This window comes from Amphiura filiformis, chromosome 9, assembly GCF_039555335.1.
Source record: "Amphiura filiformis chromosome 9, Afil_fr2py, whole genome shotgun sequence".
NCBI lineage: Eukaryota > Metazoa > Echinodermata > Ophiuroidea > Amphilepidida > Amphiuridae > Amphiura > Amphiura filiformis.
The window spans coordinates 8682718-8695459 of record NC_092636.1 but is presented as its reverse complement, the minus strand read 5'-3'; the positions used below and the strand labels follow the sequence as shown (position 1 = coordinate 8695459).

The 12742-nt window shown below is 36.4% G+C and overlaps 1 protein-coding gene and 1 non-coding gene across 2 annotated transcripts in view; both read right to left on the bottom strand.

Moving 5' to 3' along the window:
• Window positions 1-6870, bottom strand: part of LOC140160586 (uncharacterized) — a 98187-nt gene extending 91317 nt beyond the window's left edge. The window contains exons 1-2 of the mRNA XM_072183827.1: window positions 6697-6870; window positions 5584-5730 (exon numbers count right to left, since the gene is read on the bottom strand). Of these exons, the coding sequence (XP_072039928.1) occupies window positions 5584-5730; window positions 6697-6825 (276 nt within the window). The 5' untranslated portion in view covers window positions 6826-6870. The remainder of the gene's footprint in view (window positions 1-5583; window positions 5731-6696) is intronic.
• On the bottom strand, window positions 2460-2532 carry Trnaa-ugc (transfer RNA alanine (anticodon UGC)). Its single transcript has one exon. It is a non-coding gene; the product is annotated as a tRNA-Ala (tRNA).
• Window positions 6871-12742: the final 5872 nt, after the last annotated feature.

The following is a 12742-nucleotide window of genomic DNA, read 5'->3' as shown; positions in this document are numbered from 1 at the left end:
AGACCATTTAAAACATGTTTTAATGTTTTAAATGGTCTATGATCACATAGTGATGGATGTTGATTGCACCATAGACCTTAAATGGTCTATGATTGCACAAAATATTAAAATTTTGTAATGTTTTAACATCTCATATAATGCGGCCCATACACATTCAATTTGATTGGTCAATATTGGGGACCCTAGATGCTGGACTGAATACAAAATATTGAAGAGATCTAATAAAATCACTATTAATGTTCATATGCACAATGGTAGATAATCTTGTATTTAGGATCTTTGATATAGATAAATCAAATTGATCATCTATGGGCCGCATAAGTAATAGATTCCAATTCTATGGATTTTACCAGATTGTTCATATCTATCAGCACTCAGTGACATAATTAAAGCCATATTATATGATTTTGATCACATTTGAATTCTGTTATTTTTTGCCAAAATTATGACAAACATTTGTAATAGTGACAACTGTTAGGAAGGTTTTCTGGTCATATAAGCTGAAATAACGAGGTAAACTGAAAGAAGAACCCACTCACTATATCATTAAAAATTGCTCAATTGTCCTACAAACACAACAACTTTAGCCAATAAGTGTGAGCTGGGACATGTATAAACATGTGAAAAAAATAACCAAATTCATTTAAAAAGATTTTACATTATGGCTTTAAATAGACCTTGATTTTTTCACAGCACAAATGTTTATATTCTTCCATTTTACAGGCTTATCGTTCACATTTAAAGGGGTATTTTGTGATTTTAGCATCACCTTTTAGGGTATGGCTCGATAGTTATCCACAAAAAAGCTACTTCAAATTACCAGCCCAAATATACAAATGGGATGATATCTTTGCCATACGACTGAATCTGCATAAAAGCCTGTGCACACAATCATGATGCAAAATGTAGTCCCAGGTTTCTGATAGTGTTAAAATCTCAACTTTTTTGGAGTAAGTTTGGGGGATGAGGCCATGGATCACAAAATACCCATTTTAAGCTATTCTTAACAAATTCAAACATTTTTACGCTTTTGCTGGGATCACTGACAGTACATTTAAATCATAGAAATAGTAAAGAATGTGCATGTACTTACCAAGTTGTATGATGATTGGTGAACAGGATCCTACAAGAAAACAATGATTCAGTGGATATTTTTGGAAACTCTTTTTGGCTCTGCACATAGCCTTGGTTTTGAAGTCACAACCTTTGTTATGCAGGTATCTGCTTAAACAAAGGCACCGATCCAAATCCAGAAATCTCAGAGAAAAGACTGAAGTTTAACATATAACGGCTCTGCTGAGTTGAACTAACAGGTGTGGCAAGTACAAAACAGGTGGTTTGTGTTCAAGAAGACGAGCTGCAACTGATCACACCGCTTGCAGGGGCTGGTATTTATAGGGCATCTGATACCGGATGCTATATGGCACCACCTCCAGTCTGACGCAAATCATACCCTGGATTTCTGACACCATACACCCTCGCTTATCATGCTTGTCAGTTATATGATTTATAGCCATAGAAGTTGGAACTTTGGGCAGAGGGGATACTCCCTGATATTGACAATGTATATTTCTAGTGGTCAAAAGCAGCAGTTTGTAACCTTATTGTTGCACTATCTTCCTTGAAGCTCTTAAGACACCCTCATTCTTTTTGAGGAGGAAAAGTCTCTTTTTCCACACACTCCTACCTAAAATGTATCCCTCTAAAGTCGCAATTTTATAACAGATGTACTACTTGATGATTGATACATGACTGATTTTGTACAAAGTTCTTGTTTAATTCAGTAGCAAGGTCAAAAATAATGGGGTGGCCATCAAGAATTGGGGTGGCAAAATTATTCTGGTGTCCAAATGTATATTGTAAAGAAATACATTACACATTAGTCATAGTCATGAATTTCTAAATCTTCACTTCAGAAACATAAATTTTCAATCAGTTACCTGCTCCTCCCTTGTATAAGTTTTTTGTTCTAAGCCCAGTTCACTTTTTTTAAACACCTCTTTCATCAGGTATCTTTGCCCTAAACATGTTTCTTCCCGCCGATGAATAAGGAGTCCCTTCCCCCGGACTCACAGACCGGATCCCAGGGTGGAATTGAGACAGATTAGCTGGACAATATTTCACACTGAAATTGGAGGTTTATGCTTATAATATAAATATTTTGACTCTATCAGGCCATATAATGGCCAAAACAAATTAAGTCTCCTCGGCGCCTGGACCGGATCCCGTGGTAGAATTGATTACACTTATCTGGATAACATTTCACATTGTTATTATTGGAGTTTTAATGCTTGGTATACCATGATTAATCTAGTTAATTGACAAAGTGATCAGTGTATTAGATATGTACGGGGGAAAAAGAATCATGCATTGCACAATAGCACGATTATACATTAAATTATAAGTGAAAACATAACATGCACAGGCAGATAAACCAGAGTAAAAACTCCGGACATACCTGCCTGTGTGGGGATTTGAACCCCAGACCTCTCGTTTGCAGGGCAAGTGCTCTAACCACTGAGCTACACAGACTGTCCCTGATAAACAGGACTCAAGTCTGGTACTTATGGATATAAGCAGTCAGGGTAAATAGTACAAACAACACATAGCACACCAGTGTACAAATCAATTTTTAATGCGTACCCACCAGCCTAATATAATCATACAAAAAGGGAAGAGGCTTACGCATCATACACTGGCACGTAGTAACATTCAAACATTACAAACTAATGATGCTTAATCATTATTCTTAATATATCAATATACAGGGGAAAGAAGAATCATGCATTGCATGCACACAAGCACAATTAAAGTACATGATATTACAAGTTGAAACACAACATGAAGCTGTAAAAGACACCCTTGTTCTTAAAGGGGGTCACCTACCCTATTGGTTTAGGATATAGATTTTCTTCAAACTTGCGTACAATGTCAAATTGGATTGCAGGATTGTAAACAGTGAAATCTGTGAAGGTATGCCATATTAAACTTCATTTAACAGTTTTATCTTGAGAAGAAACCAAGTGATTTTTTTGTCGATATACATATATAATACAGTTCCCTTATTACATGTTATAGAAAACGTGCACTTAACAGGAATAATGCCAACATGATAAAGCAGTATCAGATTCAGCAAGCTGCTACTAACTAGTAACAGAATTTTCGTGCATGACCCAATTTTATCAAGGTGAAATTCCTGGACCTACCCCAATGCAAATGGATGTGGTAATCTTTGCTTGTGTGTTACCACAAATTGACATGTTGTTTTCATGATTTCTTCAAAAATACATCGTTTTGTAACATCAAATTTCTGGATGGTAATGGGAAAACTAGGATCTATTATATGATACCAAAATCCCATTATCATCAACAGTGCGGTAAAGTGAGTGGTTGAGACTGTCAATTGGGTCAAGGATCTTTAAGTCTCTTTTTCCACACACTCTAAAATGCATGCCCAAAGTCAACATTTGGGGTTTGATTATTAGTTACAAAGAAACTGATCGCCCTTTGAAAAGTCTTGCCTCCAGCGGCGATTGCTTTTTGTTGTTGAGGTCTTTGTGTTTTTCTGATTGCTGGTTCAGCAGTGTCTAAAAAAACGGAGGCTTAATGACATGGGGCACTAGCATAACTGCCATGGGTCAACACCAAGGATTCTTGAGTAATAATATACTATATGATAAGCCACACATTTGCGTCAGCCACAAACTCATATGCAGAATCAAGCCTGATGTGGTATGACTTGTGTAAGAGATTGATGTGTTAGAGGTGATGCATGTTTATGTCATCATCAAAAAAATTAAATGGCTAAAAACGACAAACAATTGGTCGTTTTTTCCATTTCTATCATATTGTGAAAAACCAAGTAGCTGAGGAGTTAGCTCAATATGCTAGGAAAATATTCAAACCGATACCCCTATGTCAATTTTGGCTAAATAATCATTATTTTTGCCAGAAAGGGTCCGAATAATTGGCAGTCGATGTACGCCATCTTGGAAAAATTTAAGGTACCAAACTTCCCAGCAACTGTCAATCAAAATTACGGGATAATAAGTCTGCTCCACTATTGAAGTAGTATGCACGTTGTTGTCGTATACACATAAATTTGGGCTAAAACTTTACTACGGTACCAAACTCGCTGGTCACTCAAACTACCGATGTGTCAATTAAACTGCTGTGAAGTGACTTCACTTTTTGTACAGGGATTAAATACGAGTATTACGGCCCTGTCGACACAGCATGCGTGTGGTGTACTTGCAGTGAAGAGACTGTTCCTCAGCACGATTTGCACATGTCATAGACTCACTGATTAAGTTACGTGTAAATTTTGATTAAATTAAAAAGCCACAGCACAAATTAGTGCTGTATTGTAAATTATGAAATATTCTCCAAATGTTATTGAATTTCAGTATGAGTGATAAAAACAAATATTATCTGTCTTAAATGTGTGTCAATGTTTAAATATAATCAATTGATGAAAGATGTATTGTTCCAGTCCACTTGCCGTTCTGGCTCGTAGACAGTTAATAATTGAATACTATACTACCCTAGACATATACATATCTCCGTTTTTGTGATTGGGATGTTTCATGCATTCCGAATACTATTAGTTTAAGAGGAGGTTATGGTACAGGAAATTATCGTACATGAAGTGTCATACTGGGCGAAGCCGAAGGCTGAACCTAGTAAGACACTGAGCGCACGATAATTTCTTGTACCATACCGGCGCTGAACCTAATAACGAATTTAGCATACCCCTATAAGTCATTCTAAATATTAAAATAATTAAGTTTTTAAACATTTTAATTGTTGCAAAATAGGAAAAACATATTATATTACAAAAATTAGATGACTGTTCTGCTTATTACGTATCGCATGCATTTTACATGCCCGGTTTACATGTATGCGAACTGCCTTTATATGTGTACCTCGACATATACGCGAATCGTGCTTGCGCATTACGCTCTCACTGACTAGATATAAAGTATAAATACGCACTCACTGACTAGATACCAAAATATACCCGGTTAGCGGTGTTCTTCCTTTAGTGGTATGATAATTAATTTGCCCTGTCTAGCGAGCAAGTCTAAAACTTAACAATAGGAATAACACAATCTGTTTGTTATTCATTACAAAAGATTTCAACAAAGCCAAATGATAATATGGGCTATTCCAGTTGGTATATTGCTGATAGCGATCAATAGGCAAAAGTGATGCATGCTGGGAAGGAAAAGGACTCAAATTTGCAATCTCTGGTGATAAATTTTATAGCTTTTGAGCCCTTTTCATTCCCAGCATGCATCACATTTGCCCATTGATCTCGATCAGCAAAATACCTTATACAGCAGTTACCTAAATGAGTCATTGAAATCTACATGCCCTGTGTGGGAGATTAAGGTCATGTTTTCCATATGGGGTGTATGGATTTCAACTGGAATAGCCCAATCAGAATTTCCTGCATGAGCAAGTCATTGTTGGGAAACCTGTGTCATTGGCCCCTGAACATGTTTAAAGCAAAACCTCCTATGTAACCTTGTGGCAGCTTTGTTTTAAACATGTTCAAGGGCCACAAGTTAATTCACTTACCTTCAGTAGTAATCGCTGTGATTTGGCAAGGTGATCAAAACAGAATTCAGAAAGACTAAGAGCCGCGTTTGGCAGACTCCGGATGATCACAAGACTTCTATTCAGTTTCTCTACAAACTGTGGTTTATCCTTGAGTTTCCTGTGAACCTTTACAGTAATGTAAGGAAATAAAATCATACATTCAATCTAATGAAGCCCTTTCACAAATCTGGTTGCGCACATGCAAAATTCCTTACTTGGGAGATAAACATTGAGGACTCGCTACAGTGTTTCAATGCGGGTGAACTTGTAAGAAACACTTCCTACTTGTGTTTTTCATATTTTTGGGTCTTGTTGTCTTCTGTGCACTTGCATAAGACAAGGAAGTATTGATGAACTAGCTTGAAACTGCTAGATGAATACAGGAAAGAAAAATCATGAGGGGGTCCCATTCGGGCGCATTTCATCACATGCATCTTTAATAGTGGAGATTCGCTTACATCTCTCAAATGGACCAGAATGTTAATGCACAGTTCATGCACAGTCTGAGATTTTCGAAATTGCTGAAAGGCTTAGTTATACAGAAAAGGCATCATTTTGACCAATTTGTGTGTAAACTCTATGCCCCCCCCACCGAGACCGCCCTTGAATACTTGGTCAATTAAAGGTCCAACTTATTTATTTGTCATCCAAATGAACTGGGGTTTTTTAAAATTTAAAATAAGACAGTATTAGCAATAAAATGATACCTTACTTCAGGTTTAATAGTACTTTCAACTGAGATTGATGTCTGAACACAAAAATTAAAAATATTTGTAACTATTCCACCTTAGTTGATGTACCAATTTGCAACATATGACCATATAATATGTGACATGATCTGTTCCATGGGGGCCAAAGGAGGCATTTTTGAAGAATTGAATTTCTATAATTATTACCTGATACAAACATTAGACTATCATATATTGAAAACACCAAAGGTCTAGTATACTTAGTTCTGAAGTTCTGAAGTTTTGTGATGAGTATTTTCTTATGTATTTTAATGATTTTTTACTCCATATTTTGCCTAATCTTAATTTCAAATTTGCCGCCTTTGGCACCCATGAACCAGATCGTGCCACATATACCCCTTACCTCTTGACAGTAAACAGCCCAACCAAAGGCCCTCTCCAGAATCTCAACATTCCACTCTTTGACATCCTGACCTGCTGCAAGCTGCAATGTTTCTAGGAAAGTCTGTGTATTCTTTGTTACTTCGTTCATGATTCTGTTGAATCAGCGGTTGGTATTGGTGGCTAATTAACAATCAAATTCTGGAAAGTTTGAAAAATAATAAATAAAAATTAATGTTAATTAGAATTGGTTTAGATTTATTACTTTGCATTTTTATGCTATGTTATTGTTCTATGTACATCTGGATTGTAAAGATCATGAGAGATACTCTCTGCTCTCACTTCGATTGAGGGCAAGAACAGTGGCGTAGGTGGAATTTTTGTTGGAGGCAGAAGGAGTCTATGTTGGCGGGAACCGAGTTAGTTCCTAAAACCAACAAGCAAAAATTTATTGAAGTCACACCTAGTTTTAAGATGCAAAAGTCACAAAAACAGCTTTACCTGCCTCCTGGGCTCCTATGCTACTGAGTAAGAAGGAATCATCAACAAAGGACCTCAACAGGATGCAAAAAAAAAACCATTTGTGATCAATCTATCAGCCTGGATGGCGAAAGCTCAAATCGTAAGTACAATTTTTGTATTTGTCACACAAAAAAATAATCTACTTATGCGCTAATTGTTCCAATAAAGTCATTTTTTAAAAAAGCTCAAATAACTTAATATGCACAGTTTCTCTAAAAAATCTGATATATTTTGTAATAAGTATACTGTATTTCCGGGCCAAAATGATGTAACAGGGAATTTTTTTTCATCTTTGCCTCCGACATTTTTATTTTAGCTCCCCCAACCAGGGTTGTTTGATTTAAATCACACCGATTTAAATCATTGATTTAAATCGTGATTTAATTCACTTGATTTTTTTTTAAATCATTTTTGATCAATATAAGTTATTTTCTTTCTTAAATTGACTGTTTTACTTCATTCCTAATGTTTCTACATCTTTTGGATAGGCCTACAATTAAAATACCTCTATGATGTCACTTTATCTATTGCTAAAAAATCATTTTCAAGGTGCAGAATTCAACAGGTTTTATCCCATGATTTTACCAAATATTTCCTTTAAAATTTTCACATGTAAAATATGTTTTGATTTTTTGTAAATACCTGGTAGGATTGTGCACATGAGTAGCATTCCACTGGTAGTCTTTTGACTTTATCATGGGGTAAAGCAGCTCTTGGAATAAAAAATAAATCAATTAAATCAATTTAAATTTTAAAAATCCAATTTAAATTTTAAAAATCCAATTTAAATTTTTAAAAATCCAGATTTTTTTTATTTTTATTTTTTGATAATCAACAACCCTGCCCACAACCCTTCTATCAAGAAAGCTAGCTACGCCCTTGGTTGTGGGCTTGCATAGCTCATGAACTAAGAGCAAACTAAAGTTTGCTTGATATACTAGACTCAGTATAAACAGGAAAGTGAGAATAGGATTCGCTTCCCTGGTATAAATCATACCATGACAGGACTTGTATTCAATTTCAGCCATTTTGTTGATGATAGGTGTAACTTTATAACACCAAAGTAATAATAATTGTGTGATCATTTTCATTGTCAACATTTCAGTTGTGTTGCAAAAACAAAAGGATCAATGTCATGCCCATATCCACTCAAACTCACAAAATTAAAACCTTTTGTTTTTGCTTCTTTACACCCCATGTAAGATGATATTATCTTAATATTATGATATTGCTCTACTCTGCCCTGCCTGCACAATTTCACAATTTTATGTGCAACTGTGATGAAAAGGATTATCAGGGAATTGCCGACCATGACACCCTAGAATTTGATAAAAATTCAGATTAATTGAGCATTTTTGAAACAAGCATATCTGCTACTGAATATAGAATAAAATAAAAATACTTTTATTCATTTCACTTATTATATCAGCTGAGTGAAGCTACCGAATTTGGCATACTGCAATTTTCAGACCTTTGCTGTGATTTTCTGCTCAAATAATTAGAATTATTTTGGATTTTTTTTTCTTTGCAAAGGGGTGTACTCTAACTGTTTTTGACCACTCCACTAGCCAGTCAGGCAGTTAACTCAAAAGAGTTACCAACCAGCCCAACAGAAATGTTTGTTGCCAGCCCGACATTTGCCCAAGTCAGAGAAGTATTAAAAAGCACATTTGAATTTACATGGAAAATATAACTTACTCTGACCATGTTGCGACCGTTTGATTTATTGATGCATGGGAAAAGGAAGATATTGTTTCACTTTCACATTGAAAGTATAACAATGGTATCATACACATTGTTGTTTTGATTATGTGACTGTCATCAGTCTCAGTCTTTTTTCCTGATATTCACTACGAAACTCTCTTTCTACTAACCACAATACGACCAAACTTTTAACCAATGCGATGTATTTTGTACCCTGGACAGTATTGTTTACATGCCAGGTACACAATGACATACATGTACATCTGTGCATGCGCTGAATGCCGCTGATCCAAATTCTGGTATATTGCTGGTCATCGGTGATCTCCTAGTATAGCGGTGCTTGTATTGCCTTTGCACCACACACATACAGAGGCACACATTCTGCAGTGCATGATGCATCAAGTATTAGGCTAGACTTCTCCGTAGTCCATTTTCCCATTTTTGTATACTCTGGCTATTACATTTAAGCATAAAACTCTGATTTGTAATTATTTGTGTGCAATTGATAGATTTTCACATCTAATATTTTCAGTCATCGTACTCCCTCCCTATATTAGCTTCCCAAGTGGACTACTCACTTTGGATTGTGGTTAAGATTCTTAACACTGGTCTCTATAAAAAGATATCTTCATCTTGAAATGTTCTATTGTTGATTGCATTATGAGATTTATGACCATTTTACTACCGTATTGAACACTTTAATTTTAATAAACATCAGTATAATTTCGAGTTCAACGGAATGCGTTCATCATGATTAATTATTAACATGTTTTTATTTATCAAAATTCAACTCTGGCATAGTCTAGTATTAGGCGAATGGCCAATGTTATTATGAAACTTGGTATTTGGAGACTTGATACCGGTACCTTACTTTGATTTGAAGATTTCCCTGAGGCGACAGAACGACAGAGAAGTTGGGATATCACATCCCAGAGCTAGCTCAGGCAGCTCAGCTCAGGGTTGCGATATTACCAGTTTATCATCCTCAATTACTTCCCCGCCAGGCAGGTGGGTACTTTTGTAAATTTACTGCCCGACAGCAAAATCACCGTTCGGGTAGGTGTTAAGTACATTCCTGTCTATGTAACAGTATGTCATTTATGGTAAATGCATGTTTGCAGGTTGCTACTAGTTCACCATGGCTCAAAATTCGGACTGCTCGCCATTCGGACTGCTCGCCATTAAGTCATAATGACTTCCTTATATTGAAATTTGTTGATGTTTTAATGATCCCCGATTCCCGGTCAATTATTTTAGCTGTGTCACGTCTACAACACTTGTGGGAACCAGCCAAACTTAAGAATAAAAAAAATGATCGCCGATATCGATGTGATATGGGACTTGCATAGGATTGCACAGAGATTAAATTTGGCCAAATTTGACCTTTCTAGACAAGTTGACAAACCTTTGTGTGCATAATATGATAAAAGACAGGATTAAGTACGTTTATTTGCAACACTTTTGGTGTTTTGGGAGACTGTGAGGGATCCCAAAACAACAGGTGATGGATCCTATTCTTGACCGTGTAATATTCCTTCAACAATTCCCGATAACGGTCTTATACGTTGTCCAGAGACAATGCGTATGTTCCTTGTACTAGTTTGCTACTGTGAACACAGTCAAGATTGCTACTGCTTTTGTCACAATGCCAAAATGCCTGTATAAAATTTTGAATATCATATTATTTTGTATTGTGTATCAACCAGGGTTATTCCGAGCACAATTAGGGATTTCTTTTGGCACTTTCTACAGAGGTATGTGTTTTATTTCAGAAGTCACCTATATTTTATCCTTGTCAGAACTAGATATATGATTTACTTTTGTGATGAGATAATCGCACATGGAATTTTAGAGGGATTTTGATAGCAGTTCCACATAGAAAAGCTGCTATCATCATGAGACTATGTGTATCACTGTTTTAAGATCTAGAAACACCACCAAAATGCTGTTTTGTTACTTTTTGTTAGCTGAATCTTGTTGATGAAAGTCAATCTTAGACAAGATGTAACTTTGCTACGGAAAGTGCTATGAAAAAACGGTTTTCAGTTTTGGCTTTCTTTACTCCAGGGCTGTAATTTGGTATTTAAAATGATGTGGTACTGCTGGTTTGATGGCAAGTTTGAATTCACCTTTCATACCTAGTGAAAAGTTACCATGTTTCTTCCTTCCTATACATGCTTACCTCAAATGGTTGAGTATCAACGCACAGGCTTTACGTGCAGTTTTTTACCTGTGCACGATCCTGGAACCTAGGATAGATGAGTGTATTTTTGAAGTACATCTAGTCAACAGTACCGGGATGATCCCCTGCTCTTTATGAATAGCTTGTGACGTTCTTTAACATGCACATTACATTTAAATGTGAGAAAATATGCAAGTACACGGGACCGACAGCTTACATTGTGTAAAGTGCCCTCCGAAGCACTAAGCAAGTAGAGTGAAGTGCCTTGCTCAAGGACACAAAGAGCCAGCCAAGCTCAGGCGGACATGGGATTTGAACCCTTGCCTCAGACAGGGTCTAATTCTGCATAAAACCGGGCAACGTTATTTCTATAGATCTGCTGCGCATTCAAATTGCATTGTATTGCATCGTAATTTCATTTGTGTCTATGCTAATTATGTTTACACAACATGAACTCACATGTTTTCAAGCAAATTCGCCGATAATAGGTGATCAAAAGCGATCGGAATGTTACAAAAGTACAAATCGCATTCAGCTTACTTCATATGAGATGATCTTGGGAAAAATACGGCATAATTTGTCGTGGTGTTTGCGGAATGCCATGCAGTAAAATATTAATACGTTGCGGCAATTCATGATTGACAACTAACAATCGGCGTGTCCTTCAGATCCTCCACTGTCAATTTCTTATCCACTCACTAATCCTCACAAAAGCTTTGTGTTGATTACGTAATGTGTGGAGGCAAATTGCAATAAGTACAATGAAATAATGAGTAGGGCGGGCTCTGAGGCGGGTTTCTTCTTCATCTTACGTAACAGTATTGTTCTCCAAAAAAACCCGGAAGCTTGTCGTTTGGAGCTCTAGCTGAAATACAGCAAGATAATGTAAGATAGTAAATGTAAACCTGTATTTTAGCTAGAGTATCTCGAGCTACCTTGCCTTGACCCTTGGATTCACAGTCCAAGGCCTTAACCGCTAGGCCACGCTCCACTCAATCGATACAGTTTTGCCATACACAGCCATTCCAGAAGAATTGGTGTGTCACTACCATGCTACAGCAACTGTAGCATGGTATGTAGTGGCAGCTAAAATTTGTGCAATGTGTAGACTGTACATGTATGCCAGGCAAACCTTAGTTAACACATTTGCTAGTCAACCAAATTCGCCGACAATGTCAATGCATATTTACATAGAAATTTAAAACAACTGGCGAAGAAGGAAACCTACATAAATATGTTTTCTATACTTCACTTGACCCAAATATATGATTTTTATGGTGATAAGACAATCGCACATGGAATTTTAGAGGGATTTTGATAGCAGTTCCATTAAAAAAAGCTGCTATCATAATTAATGAGACTAAGATCTAGAAACACCCCCGAAATGCCGTTTTGGGGAATTTTGATAGCTGAATCTTTTTGATGAAAGTCAATCTTTGACAAGATGTAACTTTGCTACGGAAAGTGCTATGAAAAAAAGGTTTTCAGTGTTGGCTTTGTTTACTCAAGGGCTTCAATTTGATATAAAATGATGCAGTTTGATGGCAAATTTGAATTCACCTAGCATAGGCCATGGGAATTAAAGTAGTAGATTTGCGTCCACCGCCCGCATGCTCCCAAAACCTACCGCATATTTTTTTCATTATTTGCAAAAAATTTC